This window comes from Galendromus occidentalis, unplaced genomic scaffold (assembly GCF_000255335.2).
Source record: "Galendromus occidentalis unplaced genomic scaffold, Mocc_1.1 scf7180000077360, whole genome shotgun sequence".
In the NCBI taxonomy this organism is placed as follows: Eukaryota; Metazoa; Arthropoda; class Arachnida; order Mesostigmata; family Phytoseiidae; genus Galendromus; species Galendromus occidentalis.
The window spans coordinates 294,665-312,474 of record NW_003805348.1 but is presented as its reverse complement, the minus strand read 5'-3'; the positions used below and the strand labels follow the sequence as shown (position 1 = coordinate 312,474).

Sequence of the window (17,810 nt, the reverse complement as noted above, 5' to 3'; positions counted from 1 at the left end):
CTGATCCCACGGGAATCTCATAATGTATTCAGAGTCTGCTCCCAGCGACAGTTACGATTGCAGAAGCCTAACATCCGCGTTTCCATAAACATTAGTTTTGCGCCGCCGGGCTCGGCGGTAAACAAAACTTCTCATCGAATGAATCGTCTCGGCCGATTCTTCGTTTCCCTCTAATTCTGCATAGGTAGTTGATTCTGGAATTGAAGATTTCCATCAAGAATGCCTTTTGCCGGAAAACTCGGTCGCCGTTGGCACAGACATTGCAGTCAGATCAGCCTTCCCGATCAGGGAACGATAAAAGAGAAGCCTTCCATCGACGGTTAGGGGCGAAACGAGCTCATTGTGTCCCACATGGGTACCGGAGGTTCAGACAAGGAAACATCGATGCAGAACAAACCGTCCTCGGGAGACCTTCGGAAAAAGACGCTCCGTTGCATCATAACGTCATAGCAACGCAACAAAAAGGTGTGCAGCACATGATAGCGCCATCCCGCTTATCTCCCCTCGTTCAAATCCGCGGGCTGTCGACGACTTATCCGCAGGAATCGCGGCGGCAATCACGCTCCGTTCGATGTTGTATGGGCATATATCTCTATACTCCACTTGTCTGCTTCCATTCATCATTATCTCGTGGGTCTCGTGGCCGGCTTCGGGAACCATCTCACGACTTTGGGGACTGGAACGAGCTTCCCGGTTGATAGGATCACAACATGAGAGGAGTTGTCGTTGAGAATCCGGGTTCACAGCCGAGCGGTCCTCGATTTGCTGTAGTCTGATGCATTCAGTGTCCATTCGCCAAGCGCGTCACGTAACCCTGAATGCTTATCCGGACGACTTTGACCAAGGTGGGAGAACAGTTCTTGACGTTGTTGCTATTCTCGGACCTGGGAGACGAGAGAACGCCGGGAAACGTGACGGAGAGCTCCACCGATCCAGCAGACCGCTCTGTTTTGAGAGCCTGAGCGGCTGGGTGAAGGAACGAAAATGAACAGTTAGTCGCTTCAGGGCTACTCCAGACTCTAGAAGTCCCTTTTGACCAATGGACGAGCTCCAACCCGTTGTGAAACTATCGCCTCGATATTCGTGACGCCCCGACAGGAACCCCGTTGAGGTAGACGGCTCCAACGTCCAACCAAAGTATAATAAGAATATTTCGAAAATGAAATTCTCGTCTGCTGTCGCCGTCGTTGATTTAATCGAATTGTCAGGCTCGCAGCAGAAGCCAGATCTTATTATTCGCTTCACAGCTAGCTGTCGGGGTCAAATTTAGAGGAGCCGAAGTCCACATCACGCTGAGCGAGCCAGACTTCCTGCTTCCTTGTTTTTGCCGACATTCCCACTCTATGGCGGATCCACAACACCGTGACAATTACCGACACGCCAGGAGAGAGATGTGCCAACGAAGCGGTAGCATCAGAGAGGGGTATCCTGATTAGCGGCGTCGAACGATAAATCCGAGAATGAACTCGGGTAATTCGCGCATTCGACGGTGCTGCCCCCCGATCTCGACGACCGCGCTCGCGTTCGGAACGCCACGGAATCATCTCGTTCATTGGAGCCGGGGAGGGAACCCTCTCCCACAACCCTCTCGCTGCAAAAGCAATATACCTATGTACCGGCATCGTTTGTCGCGGCGCTGACGCCTCTCTTCTGTGACGTAATTTCCCGCTATTCCCGTCCTGAGCCCGCTCGTCAGTCCCGAATGGTAATTAAACAGGGCTTCGATTCGCGGAAGTTCTCGAGGTTGAGCAGCTGCCTCGGATTCGACCCTCTTGTACCTCCTCCATCTGGTCTAGCACGGAATCGAAGCGTGTAATCTCAATCTGGTCCGTATCCGGCAATCGCCTGCGTCGTTGAGAAAGCCGATTGTCTCCTCCGGGTTGACGTTAGAATTCCCAAAGTTCCCGTTTGCTTTGAGCAGATGCCGAGGGGGCTCGATGTCGCGTCGGTCGAACGAACTCCGGCGCCCGACCCGAGAGCCCCTTGAGGCTTCTCGAAAAAGCAAAGCATGTACATATGAGGACGACGTCGGAATAGTCTCGAGGTATCACTTGACATCGAGAGCTCCCGGATGTTCGTCGGTGATTCGAAAACGATTGTGAATGTTGCCATTCATACGTGTCGACATCAGACTTCCGCTACACGACCGGAAGCGACCCTGCGTCTTGATGTACACATACCGTGACGCCTCCGCCGTGGTCTCGCGCAGCGAGATGGTTCTTGCTCCCGACTGCGAGAGGTAAGTGCATCGCAGTGGGTCGGAACGAGAATAGGAGTGACAGGTGGTTGCGCGAGAAGAGTCGCAATGGAGGTAACGACTCTATGCTCCGCGGCATAGGCCGCAGGGGATGTCGTCGACAGCCCAATTATCGACACCGTGAACTTTTGCGTTCGCTGTCAATCAGTCGGATTCTGCGGATGCTCTGATCTGGACCAGACACTTGTATCGCGTCGCGGGCTCTCCCCCGAGGGGCATACGACGGAGAGGGGATGGATACGGCGAATCGAGCCGATGCTCCCTTCCCTTGCCCCTGGAGACGTTTCGCGTCAAATTCCAAAAAGGTTGCATTCCCGCGTGTGATACGAAGCATGAATCCCAATTTAATTGGTTCCTCTGCATCCAGATTTTCGGGGAGGAATGAAGGCAACGATTCTCACAGGACTCTTCCAGTCTGACTGCCTAAATAAGGAGATGCATACCAACACGGGGAACGGCGGCTTGCTTATTGATTATTTATTGTGATGTTCGATGATCGACAATGAGGAATTGAGTACGCTTGTGAGGTTCGACAGCCATGGAATAAATTACATCAATCGCGAGCGACGGGCCTGGTCCGATTCTGTCTACTGCTTGATGGTTCCGCTGAATCCAGGAATCGTAGAGGGAGGCTGGTTGAAGTGTTTGGCGATTGTCTGCCAGAAAGCCGTCGTCGTCTCAACACTTTGCGATGTAGTCCCTTCGGTCGTTGCATCGTCATCGGCTCTCGACTCAGCGGTTCCAGTCGAGCCGCGAACGGTGCTATCTTGAGGAGGAGTCGGCGAGTCGCTAATCGTGGCGTCGCTCGAGTCAGACGTATTCGCAGTAGACTCCGTGGGGCTGGAATTCCTCGCAGAAGACTCCGACGGGCTGGAATCCTCGCCAGACGGAACAGTTTGTCCTCCCGTGGATCCTCCCGCCGTGACGGGATCAGATGAAGCAGAGACCGAAGAGGAATCCGAGGAGCTCGTTTCGAGCTCCGCAGCTGCATCGGTAGCAGCGGTGGCATCGTTTGAAGTGAGCGGGTCGGCAGTCGTGCCTTCAGTTGAGACTTCAGGCTCCGCCGTAGTCGTGCAAACAAGGCTGGTGTCACACGCAGCAGTGCAAGGATCAGTGCATTTTTTCTCCGTCGCGCTGAAATGCTGTCCGTTTCTGCACCTCAGCTTCGCTTGGAAGGGACGAGTGCACACGTAGTGTCTGAGAACGAGAATAACAAGCCAGTCAATATAAGTTGACCGAGTCAAGGACCCAGGCAATATTCCCGCCGACCGAAGTGGTTTACTTCACCGGAAGAATAAAAATAATCGGGGACCTTCTAAATTAGATCATCGCCACGGCACGATGGCGAGGTCTGATGAGGCCATTCGGGAAACTCCATTGTTCATCCTTCACGATACGTGACAGATACCGTTAAACGCAGACCCCCATTTTTTCCGGGCACGTCAGAATCTTCCAAAGTCACATCGCGATACCTCGACATACGTTCCGGATAAGAGAATGAGATACTCACATTGTGCAATCATCGGGGTCAGCTACGTTGTCCTTGACAGTTCCATTAACCAAGACTCCGCTGCAACGTTTGGCCGTATTGGCGCCGCCGAAGATGAGAGCGCCGTACGCCACTGCGGGCAGGACGAGCAACAAAACTAGGGATCTCATGATTTTCCTTGAGCACAGTGTCCGTTCAGTAGAAAGCTACTCGGTCAGTGTGGTCGCTGGGACTGCGAGCAAGCCTCTTTATAGCCAGGTCCCTATCCGTGAGCCGTTTATGAGTCTGAGCTAGACGCGTCATCGCGAAACCGCGATCGTCTCGCACACTATCACATCACATAATTGGTTTATGAGTTGAAAATGCCTACACTGATTCCGTTGTAGTGAAGCGCTGTCCGGGTTTGCGAGTCCTATCGTTGCTTTGCTGTCGTTTGACCGGACGTTATCTCGAACCGACTCATCAAACTCTTTTTCCATTGCTGAAGTCAATAAGATGACTAAGATCTTGTCATGGAAGCTTCGGAATCGACAGGGAGACTTAAGTTCAATTCCTTATGGAAGAATTCGAGAAAGTTTCTCGAGGAGAGGAATCCATCCGCAGCATTCACGATCGCTTGATGTTTCCACGTAGTGATCGATGTCGTGACGTAGCGAGGGATTTTCCGTCTTCTGCTCGAGCCGGAAAACAAGTTCGAAAACCACTCCAAAACCACCCGAGCAATCCCACCTCGAGACAACATTTACGCGGCATGAGTCAATGGATTATAATCTCCTATCCTTGGCTAAGCTTTCTCCTCGGGGTGCTCCGGGAAAAAAATAGCGTCAGAGTAACTAGATACGTACGGGGACGATGAGCACCTACTCAACAATGCAACGGATGAACGTATGTACTTATTTTGAGATCAAAGCCTCGCGTCTCCCGGAAGCACTCACCTACCTTCGTCTGCGGGCTATTCCTTTCGCATCGGTTCTCGTCGGAGAGAATTCCTGCCAACCTTGATATCCGCTCCTCGGTGGGCGTTGATGATGCATGCTCCGACGAGAGACATCAGTCCGTTCGGGTGTGCGGATTTCCCGCAACTTTTGGCGTAATCGAATCGAGATGGAAGCGGAAATTGTCCTTCATGATAATTTGATAACATTGATGAGAGATTCCTGACTTCATTGATTGTATCATATTTCCCTGGTGTTTTCGAACGCCGAAATCCCACAGCACATGATTGTGCGGCAGCGACAAATTTCTGAGCATCATGGAATCACACTGACAGCATATCAGTTCTTCGTCCCATCTTGTCCTCACGGACCCTTACGGTGATTGTTGACCCAGGACGGGGGGGGGGAGGGGGAGGGGGCAAGCCGGGAGCAGTCAGAACGAGAGCAAGAAATCTTCAAAAGTCTATTCTTGTCGAACTAAGTCGTCCATCTCAACATACGAGAATCAGGGATACCTATATCGAATTCCATGTAGGAATCCACAGAGAAGTGATGTCGGCCCGATTTCGACAAAGCGGAGGAGTCGGCTGGGAGGAATTTATTGAGTTATTTTCCAAACGAGAGAAGAGACTGCAAGGCGAAAATCGACTACACTATCCTCGCTGAGAGTTTCTGTATACAAACGCCACGTGGAGGCGCTCTTCAAGGACGGATTAGGGCGTGTCTCGCCAATCCTACTCGAATTGAGTTTCTGAGCAACTGATGATTACACTTTGAACACATCGTTTCTGAAAGAAAGAAACACGGAACGAAAACGAAGCAAACTTAAGCCCTCCTCCGGAGTCCGCGACCTGGTTATACGGATTCCGGACGAATCTATATATTCCTGAGGAAGACATATGTTTTACTTCGATCGATCTTTCGCTAAGGAATCACAACAAAGTCAGACAAGATATCGGAATCGAGGTCGTCCCAGATGAATAATCAAGTCGAGTATCCGATCTGCGACGAAATACAATGAATTCATACGTGTTTGACACAAGGAATTCCCATCGGAGGTCGTTTTTGCGAATCGGTACTCTGGGAGCGCCAGCTCTTCATCGCCGAGCCGCACCGCTTCGAATAGCATATTCGAGCCCACAAAGTGGCCGTCCAAATCCGATTGCTCCGAGAAAGCTCCTGTATACGTTTGTGCTTGTGACTTCCATATTTCCAAATGAAATTTCTCTAGTCGACGTGCTCGCGAATAGTGAACAGAGCGTGTTTGCTTTACTGGTTCGGCCTTTCGCCACAGAGTCTTCCGTTCGAAGACTGTGACAGGCGAATACCAGGCTTTGCCCTGATTCCAAGAGCTCGCTCGCGCTCCCTTGACCCGAGAAAAACGAACACATTTGGGTTGCAAAGGGCACTCAACAGGCTGCGTATTGGCCGCGATTGTCGGGCGAACCCGGGGACCTCGATTTTCTCCGCAAGCTACGGAGGGGATTCCTCTCACAAAAAAATCCTTTCTCCGGAGCGATTCCGCCGAATCCTTTTTTATGTGTCCAGGAACAGGCATTCTTGCACGATATCCAGAGGTTGGATCGGTTCCACCGAAGTCCTTCTTATGTGCCACCATTTAATATCCGAGAGAGCAGGTCTGTACTGAGTGAGAATGATCCTCCCGCTAGATATCTCGGATGACGCCTAGCGTAGATTGGTAGCAGGAATTTTCGATGAAGAGCGGTGTTTCCCATCGGAGCGGAAAGCCTTCCGTCACATTGTCAGATTCTCAAGTCGGACGCATTCTGTCTCGTTTTCACTCCGTACGCTGCGTAAGATTTGCTCGTGACGGAATGTCGGGGTCTGCGGGGGAAGCTCGATGCACAGTAGAAAACTCCAGAGGGAAGAATACAGGTGCAAGTTCGGTCATGAATCATCACCGAGGTGGGTGAGGAAGGACTGCTTGTGAGGCAAAGATGGGTCGCGAAATGATAGCTGAACTGGGTCGCGTTGATGGCGTGATTCGTGAATCCTCTACTAACGAGTAAATCAAGGCAGATGTGGTATATCATGGTAGGAGCTTCCCCTGATCGATCAGATGGAGATCAAACACGGTGAAAAGACAAATTCGAGAAAGATAACGCAAACGTCATACTTACAGTGCCCGAATGTGGACAATTCGAACGAAAACACGGTGAGTAGTTCGACTTCGTTCACGAATGATCCCCCCTTAGAATAAAAGCGCAAGCGCTTCAGCCGTTTCTCGGCTCTCTCTCCTCACCGACTCCGGCGCGCACGTGATTCGGCGGTCGCGAAATGATCCCGCGGTGTGCAAAAAGATGTTTTTTTTCTCATCTCCCATCCCTCGGCCCAGTGATTGTCGAAAAACCGTCCTGATTGACCACGAAACTAATGTGGTACTATATGGTACTAAGGTACGCTAAACTTCTACATATTGTGTTTCGAAACGCACGGATTTAATTATGTAGGGCGGATATCGTCCTCTATATCGGCGACCGGTGATCGCAGCCTCCGGCTGCGCTCAACGGCTGGTGTATTTATATTATTGCATGACATTCGTTCCATCATAAAAAATGTTCCTCAAGTGATCGCCCGCGCGGTGGCCGAGTGGTCAGCGCGCGCGTGCACGCGGCGCGATTCCGCCCCGGTTTCCGGATTATCGATTCTCCGAGTATCGATCTCCGATTATCGTTTCCACGAACATCCGTCCGCTGCTTCGGCGCTTCCTTCCGGAGGCTGCTCAAGCTCTTGTATAGTATGACGGAGCCTTTAGGACGCGATACCATTCAAACATACGATAGCCTGTAAGACCATATTATGTTCACCGTCAAGCTTATGATTAAAGAGCATGCCCGTCAATTCGTCGACGCATCGCAACCCGTCCGTCTAGCGGGAACTACCCGTTCACTCCTCCCGTCCACCAGTGGGAGGAAAGAGTCTGCTTCCTCATGCTGGCATCAATAGTGAATTGACCGGATAAATTCTTATACTGTGCTGAATATTCACGCAAACGGGCTGCACGAGGGGCTTCCGACTCTCCGCGACGCGGGTACCCGAATGCCTGAACTCGGAAGTGCTGCCGTCGATTGGGTGCTGCCCGTCGATGGCTCATTCACGCCGAAACCTGCCCTGTCAATGGAGACTGCTGTTCTATTGGGATATTTTCGCTAGAAGTGATACTGCTCGATTGAGCCGGATGTCTTCTAGAGCGGAAACCATTAGATGAATCAACATGAATGGGTTTAAGTAGGAAAGTGGGAGTCTTCTATGTCGTCTATGCGCAGTTTCACCGCAAGTGGTAGAATGGAACGAGATCCGGGACAAGATCGGGACGACGTCGCTGTTTCACTCACTCGCTTTTCACTCGACCGTTTTTGCTGTTTTCTCCAACGCTCTTTTTGCTTTTGCGCTTTCAGCGATGAAAATAAACTTCATGTATCATGTATACTCAATAAATTATGATCAGAGGAGCGGGAGAAACTCGATTGCGAAAACTAGCAAGTTTCGAAGTCATGCATTCGGTTGATGCACGAGTTCGCCGCGACAGCAGCTCATATGCAGTCGAACAAGATCCGAGGAGTCAGCTCAACCGTCGGAATGACATAGCTCTTTCGGTGTGATGTCACTGTAGAATTCTCCGTCACTTAAGGAAAAGTCTAAAGTGACGTCAGTGTCAGGTCCCTTTGACGTCAGTACTGTCCAGGCAGCGGTAGATATCTTCGTCCGTAGTGGTCTCCTCATGACTCAATCGTATTCCGACATCTCACCGTGTCACGATCTTGACGACCCGGATGTTGTGGACAACGCTACGAGGATAAGTATGCCCACCTCCCTCTCACGCATAACCTCACGAACTCTCGAAATCCAGAGCGAGTTCGCAAATCGCTGGACATCGACCAAATATAGCATTCGAAACCTAACCTCTGCCCAATCTTGTCCGTGGACGGACTCTAGAAAGCGGATATTTACGGGTCGAGCAAACGCAGCCAGGACCTGCTCCAGCTCATCCTCACGAATTCCATTGCTCGGACCTTCGTCCCAGAGTCCTGCTGACAATGCGATGCTCGTTCGTCCCGCGAAGTACTTGGCGACTCGGCCTTCGAGCCAGTTCGTCAAGCGTTCTGTGGATATTCTTCCTTCAGTTTCAATATTTGAGGAGGAGGAATGGAACGAACTCGTCGGAATGAATATCCCCTCCAAGTGAGTCCAGGGCACGGATGAGACTCTGATTAGATTCGATTAGATTAGAGAGACGAAGGTCCCCCATCGTGAGTAAATACGGAATTTCTCGATGAAAATTGGTCATCGCATAGGCTTGTTGAGAGAATTCGCGGAATCAACGAGCAGGTTCGAGCCAAAAGTCGTGTCCGGCTACGGACTAGCTCGAAGCCGTAGGAGGAAATTGTGATAATTAAATTGTCCGAATCGTGAGCTTTCACTGTCATCTCTTAAGGCGACGAGTCTCCTGAATTCAATGGAAATAACGTCTGCCTGTCCGGGGAGCCAGATTCTCCTACCGGAGAAAGGGCAGTTTACTCTTACGGTCTTTCTGTGTCGAGGGGCGCGCTCATACAAATGACGGAGGCTCATTCATGACGATGATTCAGGTATAACGTATTCTCATGGCGGAGAAAAAACGTGATAAGAGAGAAGGGCCGTGAGTTCGAGCTGGGATCCTGTGAGCGAAGCTTCGTGGATCCGGAGCGCATTCGGGATGTATGACATTTGAGGGATGCGTGCGTCGTGTGAACTCCGGATCATCAAGAGCTCAAGAACATGCTCGAGAAACTGCGGGGGAACTCAATTTGTTCCCTCATCTCCTCTAATACTTTGAGGTTCCGGATACAAGGAAGCCACGTGTCACAGACTCTCTGCGGGGGAGCCCCACGTGAAACAAGCCCCCCGTATGGGAAGTTCAGGAGCTTACGGTGTTCTTCGGAGCTTATTCCACCTTGGATTTTATCACCCTCGAAATGTGAAAAGCGGCCGGTCGCCGATGCCGACACGCACCGATGAGGGTCAATTCGATCGATGGTTTGTGCGCATCTCCGTCTTCACCCTTCACTGCTCGTATGGCGAGTCCATCCGTACCTCGGAAAACGAAATCTTCGGAGCAGCGTCCGCTTTGCTCAGAAACCTCATGCGCTAGTTGGATATTGCGGCTGTCATTCTCGGCACTATTTGGAAGTTGGGATGGCTTATCGATTTTGGACAGAAAATACTATCTGGAGCACGTGAAGAGGGTCAGTGCAGAGTGGAAATCCCTCAGCCGCTGAATCATGAGCCCATATTGCGGTCAGAGCCGGACGGACGCGCTACAAGTTCCCCGGGTTTGATTCGAGACTGTACGGGGTCATACGTCTTCATTCGGAAGCACTCTGTCGGAAATTCCCAAGCAGACTCCATGACTGTCTGCTCCAATATATTCAGGCCGTGGTTCGGGAAAATATCGGAATGCGGGATTGGGCAACAGCCTTCGAACCGGGTCCGTGACTCGAGTGAAAAGTGAGTTCCGCGCTCCTCGTCGTGTCGCATTAATATCCGGTCGCCCCGAAAGTTCCGTAATTCCGAACCTCGGATATCGGTCTTGGGCTTCCCGTGGACGGATTTTGGAAATCCGTTTTCGAAAAGTACATCGAAACCGATTTGCTCTCCGTCGGGGACACGGGTCATCTAATTCGACGAGTCTGATGAAACTCCCAAGCTCCTCGAAATTCCAAAAAACTACCGTGGAGAAATCCAAACAAGCCACGAGCGCTTTTGCATCATCGTTATGATTTACGGCAGGGGTGCCTGATTGAAAACCTTGGTGGGCCACATCCGAGCGCCGGAGAAGCTCGCGGGAAATGAAAGAAATTTTTCTCGTATCAAGGGGCATACAATGCTCTCCGGAGCGAGGAATGCAGGGAGTTAGAAAGAGGATGATTCGCTATGCCCGACAGCGAAGTTTTTTTTTTCTCTCATGATAATAGATTTATTCGCCAGAACAAACATAGTATGGCATTTCGTGCCTGCTGTGGGCCTAGAGCCCGTGTTACAGTCACACGGAAAAGTTGTGCGTTCACACAGTTCCCGGAATTACCTCCCTCAGATGAGTATTTTTTCAGGCGAAGCGAATGCTGCTCCCCGCTTTGGCTCCAGGGGCTCCAAAATCTATTCCCCCGCAATCAAGAATATCTCACAGAGATCATCGGTATAACGACGCTTCTCAGATGCTTCATCCTGAGCCGAGCCGAGGAGCTCAAAATCGAAATGGGGATAGGCCGGAAGCCGTCCCCATCAGCGTAGTCTTTCGTAAACTTTCGACTCTGAACTCCTGCGCCAACGAGCCGATGTTTGAGGAGAAATTTTCCAGGCGATCGCCAGGTAGCCCGATCGAGGGAACATCGCTTTGAGGTCCGGGATCGTAGACACCTTTGTCAAATAAATTCCTGGCAGATGCCGCGTCGTTCGAGCAGAGGGGTCTGACAACTCAGGAAAGAGATGTCCAGGATGACAGTTCGCGCGTCGGAAAGAATGCCTCGGCACAGCTTAGAATCGAGGCGATGGTCCCAGCCGAGGTTTCCGGATGCCTTCCGTTAGGGAGGTGGATCTGGATGGCAGGCAGAACATGCACGTTCCGGTGTAGATACATTAGTTCGACCACGGAGAAATGCCGCCCGCGGAATGGCCGCTTTCGGCTTTCCGGAGAATCTTCATTACGTTTGGGAATACGTATATTTGCTTAACAAGGAGGAAGCGCGGAATCAGGGATACGAGCCCGATGATCGTCCGAAGGGGCTGCACTGGTTCTTGAAGCAAATCTTTTCTGAATCGAGTTTCGAGAGAAAACTGGAAGTCCCCTGTCAACTGGAATCTTCTCCACCTCTAGAGTGTGGAAACACTGTACTCGACTGTTTTTGCCGTGAAATATCATTGAAATGGCTCGAAGAAGGCCCGCATCGGGAAAATTTTCATCCATGCAACGGAATCTTGTCCCCCTTCGCGGGCAGAGGACAAGAACTCGCTCACTACTTGACAGACTCTGGAGCCGAAGGCTTCGGAAGGTCGCTCGAGATGCGTCCCACGGACGTTCGGCCGACTCCCGACAGAGGTCTTCCGTGCGAGCCTGGGAACAGCTCCGGAAATATCAGAAGATGCTCGTGCGTTCCGTTCCTACAGCGTTCTTTCGATGGGGATTTTCTGCAGCGACAAGCCGATCCGCCGCAACGACTCGGAGGAATTATCGGCGCTGACGGACATTTCAGGAGAGTCTCAGCTTATCATTCGGATTTCTATTCCGGCATACCCGACGTGATCCTGGATAAAGATGCTCGGTGTAAGTCCCTCGAGCTCGCCACCTATCCTTCACAGGTGCAGCCTGTTGACAATCATCCACAGCTCACGAGAACCAGAAGGAGCATAGTTGATTCCAGGAGCCCGCTTGGGAGGAGGGAACCCACGAACGGGGTGATTCCCTGCTGGCACATTGGCTAGTCGCAGATCGGCGGAACGAATTGGGAGATTCCTGGAACATAACAAGGATATCCATCGCTCGCACGGAGGTGAATTGACGTTGGTATATTCTTTTCGGATAAGAAATGATTTTGGTTCTTATCTCGTTGTGTAAATACCGTCTTACGACGAGAATGATGTACCTCTTCAGGAGGTCCGTCCAGGTGCCCACCCATAAAAACGAACATTGAGGCAGCCTAAGGTTCGCGAGGAAACAAGCTCGATTATGCGAGTGCGGGACCGGTGGAAAATCGCACACACTTGCAGAAATCGTTCGCTATCCCGGCACACATCGGCACTGTCAGTCGAGCCTTTCAGCACATGACACGGAGCGACAAGCCTGGCACTCTGCTCGAGAACTCGGCTTTCCGATCGGCTCTCGCTCCGAGCCTCGATTGAAAGCTGCACGACTTTTCCAGCGTTTCCCTTGATACTCATCGGGGAAGGATTTATCTGTTGCTAATGAAGCTGCGAATACCCCGGAATTCCTAATTCTGCTGCTGTCATCGCGGATCAACGTTCAGTGTGTTTGTCGGCAATTTTTTATCATCGGATTGTTCCAATGATGTCATGAGCATGAACGCAACCTCACTCGCCGAAGTAGCTTTGCGAAAAACTCGTCCTCAGCGCAAACATGTTTCCCGGTCCAGAGACGCTTTTGTCGCGACTTCAATTAGCTTAGCTGAGTAAGCCTTTCCAGAGAGAAAATGCGGTCTCGCCCGCTGCCACAGCTCGGTGCGGGAGGCCGATGGAATGTGCTCCTCTCGGCGGACAAGCACCGCACCTGAATAGTTGCCGAACGCAGAGCGTACTTCGGAACGAGCAATCTCTCTCACGGAAGAGCGACCCCTGAATCGAGCGATTATACGATATATCCGCAGAACTGCCGAAATCCGCCGAGAATCGATGATCACACCAAGACCGATCCGTTCATGAATAAGACGAGAGTTCGGATATCGATCTAGACGCCCCATGTCCTAAAACAGCTGCTCAATACATGTAGCTGCAAATCAATCACCGAAACGAGAGCACTACCAATATTCCTGCCAATACTCCCGACGCATCGTGTTGTATTGTTTGCCGGCGAGCCCTGTGGCTCTGTGTCCCGTCTTGTCATTCGGCAGCATTGAACGTCAATAGCTCACCTACATTGGTTTCACAAAAAGCTCGTATTAGCAAGACATCGATACAAGAATCCATGTCGTGCGATGCTCCGGGGTCTGGGACCGAAATCGAGATTTTCTCGTTCAGAAATAAACCTCGCGCGATTCGATCGGTCCAGCAGAGTCCTTCCAGAGGGCCCCAGACCGCCACGGAAGCAGCGCAGGAAATTAAGGAGCCTCGCTCATTATCGAACTCGATGGACTCGGAGTACGAGGGAAACTCGCGGTGTAACCCGCGCGGGACTCGCGTGGTTTTGCTAGTCCGATTCGATACCATCCGCTGCTCGCCCTTACCGTCTTATTCCTATCTGTATGTTTGAAGTGTCCTCCTCATGCAGCTCAAGATAGATCGAAGGCTCTCTGATCGGAATTGATGTCGGCAGCATGCGAGTACTGGAGGAGGGCCGCGGAGGGAGCTCGCGGATTTCCGGCAAGTTTTCTTCCGCTGCGATGAGACTCTAGGAAAAAATGTTTTCTCTTGCCCTGGGGGGCACTCGCGTGTTCGAATCTCGAACGAGACCCCGATATTGAGCAGAACAATACGATACAGAAGAAAAACATTCAAGATGCCAACTGTGATTGGCGAGACGGCATTGTGAGTGGTTCTCGAGACAGTGGTCAGATGATGACGGCGACGTGACCAGATATAAATCTTGACTCGAGCTGGAGTGCACTTGATTCGCGGCCGTGGTCTCGCGGTCAGATCCTCCAGAGGGCTTGAGACAGTATGACTCAAGAGGAAATCCAAACGCGTCAGAAGTCAGAAAATCGTCCTTTCGAATATTCGGATTCTCCGGGAAAATTCCCGCGTTTTTTCGATCTGCGAGCAAACGTTCCCCTGATGTCTCCTTCCGAATGTTGTGTCGTTGTATCCCCATTCCTCCACGCGTAGGCTCACGACAGAGTCTCGCTTGGAGTTGATCCTAGGTGGTGAAGATTTCGATGAGCCGAACGATTCTCCTCGGCCGAAAATTATGTTAGCGTGCTGCTGTCAGGATGGATCCACTCGAAGCTGTCGAGAGCGGATCGGTCAGTGCACATTTTCTGCGGCGAGCAGCTCTGTCCTTGGCGCATAGATGTTCACAGCGTCTCTCGAAAGGTCGCTGCTGGAAATAAGGCGGCCGGCTCCTTTTTACGGGAATGAGGTTGTTATCCATACTCCTCCGACGAATGGCTGCAGAGATTCCCCGAGCCATGACTAAGCGGACTCCGGCCCACGCCTTGGGCTCCGCAGATCCCTCACCAGGAGTCCTGGGGACTGCTAAGAGAAATCCATTACGACGAGCGAAATTCCCTGCCCTGATTCATCACGAGACGAGTCCGTGATGTATCACGTATCCCTAGATCCTGTTGCTCATTTGAAATCCGATTCAGACAGAGCGCGACGAGACCGAGTAAGTGCACTACTTTCCATTCGGCATCCTATGGAATTGAATTCAAATCTCGCTAAGTGAGTAGAACATTGTACGAAGTTTGTCTCCATCGCAATGTCGGGAAGCGCTTCCCTTCGAATCGTCTCTGAATCGACTCCTGGAATAGAAGTCAGAGTGCTCTTATCTGTTTCGTCCAGAACGGGTGAGACTGCTGAAGCGGTGCCGAAGCACATCGGTTCGCGCGGAGCTCTTTGGAAATACCCATGACCGAAAAATCGAGGATTGGGCCTTTATTCGTTATCATGCTCATTCCTTAGATCCTTATGTCTGAATCTGATATCCAGGAGGATGACATTCTTCGAAGCGATAGAGGGTGAAAGCCTCATCCCTTACGTAGGCGGGAAAGATCCTTACCCCGCGCCTGTTTAAATTCAAAACCCGGGTGGGGGCTCGAGAGAGAAGCGGAATATGGAGGAGAACTCGGCTTATCGCGGTAGGTTTTTGATCGATGGAACTAGACAAGTTCTTCCCGATGACCCGCGCTGCTCAATGAGAGGACTTGAGCCCATAAGGCTTCGAAAATCGGCAGATAGATCGCCAGATTCCGTCCGTCATCCGCTCATCGACTAAGCAGAATTATCGAAGGAGAAAGGTGACAAGTCGAGCCTCTGTACATCATGCATCATAGTTACGGGACTGATGTGAAAGAGGAAGACACTGAACATCCTTCAACCCTTGCGATTTGTAGTCGGGATTATGCACGCTCAACGAATGATGATGATCTAGAGCTCATAAACTAAAGGACGACCTTCCGAATCGACATCGATTGCTCTTTCCTCCTCTCCCTAACATCTGGGAGAGTTCCCATCAATCATCACTAGGGTCCTGAAATTCATATTTTTCGCATAATTGCATGTTTTGCATACTCTTGCATATTCTGCATATATTTCGCATATGCTGCAAATTCTGCACATTTTTCGCATATTCTGCATAAGTTGAGCATATTTTGAATATTTCGTGCATAACTCACGTGTTTTGTGCATAACTCGCATATTTCCTGCATAACTCGCATATATTCTACCTAATTCGAATTTTCCTGTCGATTTCGCATGGTCCTTGCTCCTCGCAAATTTTGCATGCTCGCCTCTCATTTCGCGTGATCTGTGCATTTACCCAGCTAGATCTCACAAGTAAGAGACGCCCGACGTTATAATCTCGGGTCCCGATGAGCGATTGAGTTGAAACACTAAAAGAGAGCTCGCCGGAGCAGCATATCCCAAAACCGACAACTCTACGAGAAAACTATGTTCCTGTCCTACATGAGCAAACGATGGAGAAGATGAGGAACCCGATCGGCGATTCCCCAATATGGGTTCTGTACATGAAACGACGGACTCTAGCGGCAGATATGTGGCGAACATCATCGTCGGCGGTTTGGGAGTGGACGGTCCAAACGAGGGTCACTTGTTGGCCTGCGAGACTCTGGAGGTGACGAACTCGACCACTATAGCTCAGTTCTTTTGCAAATCTTTGTCGATTCTGAGGCGAGGATAGATGTATCACGACCAGAGCTGTGCGCCGCGCCCGATCGCCGGGGATCGCCGCCGCCGAGCTCTAACATAACGGCGCGCCGTCATGATCCCCATGGTAAATAGTCGAGAGCCCTTTTGAAAGATTTCGGAAGACTTTCGGAGCGAATCGAGGGAATACAGAAGAAAATGCTCATCAAAGTCAAAGAAAGAGAACCTGGGCCGACCTCGATGCGCTCTCTCGATGATGAGAATCGTAGACGACACCTTATCTCATCCGAGAATCGAGACGATTCATAAGTTTTTCTGTCGACCGACGCCGCACATCAAGGGACGAAATAGGAAGGACGAGCCTGCATCTCCCTTGCCGTCCTGTCTTTTCATACACGGCAATCGAGAGTTCTTGCGGGATAAGTCCCTCAAGTCCCTCAATAAATGAACCTAATTCGTGCTCGCTCTTCGGTTCCTTTCGCCACTCCGAAGCTTACTCCCTCTTTGGTGCCCTAGCTCACTCCTATGGATCTACTTTCTCCATGAAGCTCGCCCCGGATAAGAGAGAACCGCGGCGCGCCATGAGTCTCAAGTCCGCTGAAAAACACAGTCGCGTCCGTCGCCGCAAAAAGTCAGATGGCGCACAGCACTGATCACGACCGAGTCTTCATATTCAGAAAGCGGCAAAAACACTGCGAGGACCCTTTCCCCGAGTGTGCCGCGTGACGTGCGTAGCGTATAGAATTCATCGGATCACCGAACAAATAAGGATCGTGTTCCCCGATGTGGACCACGTGAATGCGGACATCGAGAAAATCTTCCTCGAGACGCCCTCCCGAGTTGCCGTTTTCAGACAGGTAACGCAGATACCGCTTCCACCGGCTCCTGTAATCATTCGACGGGGAACTTGGATGAAAGCTGCAGGGTATCTTGCGGAACACTTCGATACGCTCCGGAACTTCGAGGGAGCTCATCTCGATCCCACCGTAGCTGCTGCTATCGAGAGCCACGGAGTTGTTCGCAAAAGATTCACTGCCAGCTGACCTTTCCGTGATTCGCACTACACTCCACATGGTGCCGAGAATTTTGACGGAAGTCGAGGCAGGCGGATTGCCCTTGACGCGATGAATATTGTCTCAAATTTCGAGACCGAAATGAATGGGCTGAGTTCTCGTTCGGAAGGTATTCGTGCGTTATTTCTGCGTTGGTATTCTTCCTCATGGAGCTATCTATGAGCTAGGAGTCTACCATCTCCTCATCAAATAGGGCGATTTTTCGGAAGAGGATGTCCGGATCATTACCGAGTATCATTCCGACGATTGTAAACATCGGTCGCTACAGACAGCAGAGCAGTCTCACCGGACTCACTCTTCGGCTCAACCTTCCCGAAAAAGGGATGCGGTGAGCTTTGAGTCCAGCACCTACTCGCTCAGCGAAGACAACCCCAGAACGATTCAATCAATCAAGTCGAGAGTAGGCTTCTCCCCTCTTCTAAGGGTCAATGCAACATTCAAATGGCTTGGGCGCATGCGTTCCGATTGTGGGACTCAGAATCACGCAGTCTCCAAGAGGACGA

At 51.1% G+C, this 17,810-nt stretch overlaps 1 protein-coding gene across 2 annotated transcripts; it reads right to left on the bottom strand.

Moving 5' to 3' along the window:
* Window positions 1–2,704: 2,704 nt before the first annotated feature.
* Window positions 2,705–3,975, bottom strand: LOC100899789 (hyphally regulated cell wall protein 1). Of its 2 annotated transcripts, XM_018639115.1 has the most exons (3): window positions 3,768–3,975; window positions 3,333–3,454; window positions 2,705–3,296 (listed from the first exon to the last, which is right to left on the bottom strand). In XM_018639115.1, exons 1-3 carry the CDS (start codon window positions 3,914–3,916, stop codon window positions 2,845–2,847), a joined length of 723 nt encoding a protein of 240 aa, XP_018494631.1. In that variant the 5' UTR covers window positions 3,917–3,975; the 3' UTR covers window positions 2,705–2,844. The 2 variants fall into 2 exon arrangements, with proteins under 2 accessions (XP_018494631.1, XP_003742293.1); XM_003742245.2 differs by having other exon boundaries at window positions 2,705–3,454.
* Between the last annotated feature and the right edge of the window lie 13,835 nt (window positions 3,976–17,810).

What these genes read in the sequence shown, in the direction of transcription:
- LOC100899789 (XM_003742245.2), bottom strand. Translation starts at nt 3,916, where the DNA reads ATGAGATCCCTAGTTTTGTTGCTCGTCCTGCCCGCAGTGGCGTACGGC. An exon ending in GACCCCGATGATTGCACAAT is followed by an intron (nt 3,455 to 3,767) that starts GTGAGTATCTCA and finishes TCTCGTTCTCAG; the next exon opens with ACACTACGTGTGCACTCGTC.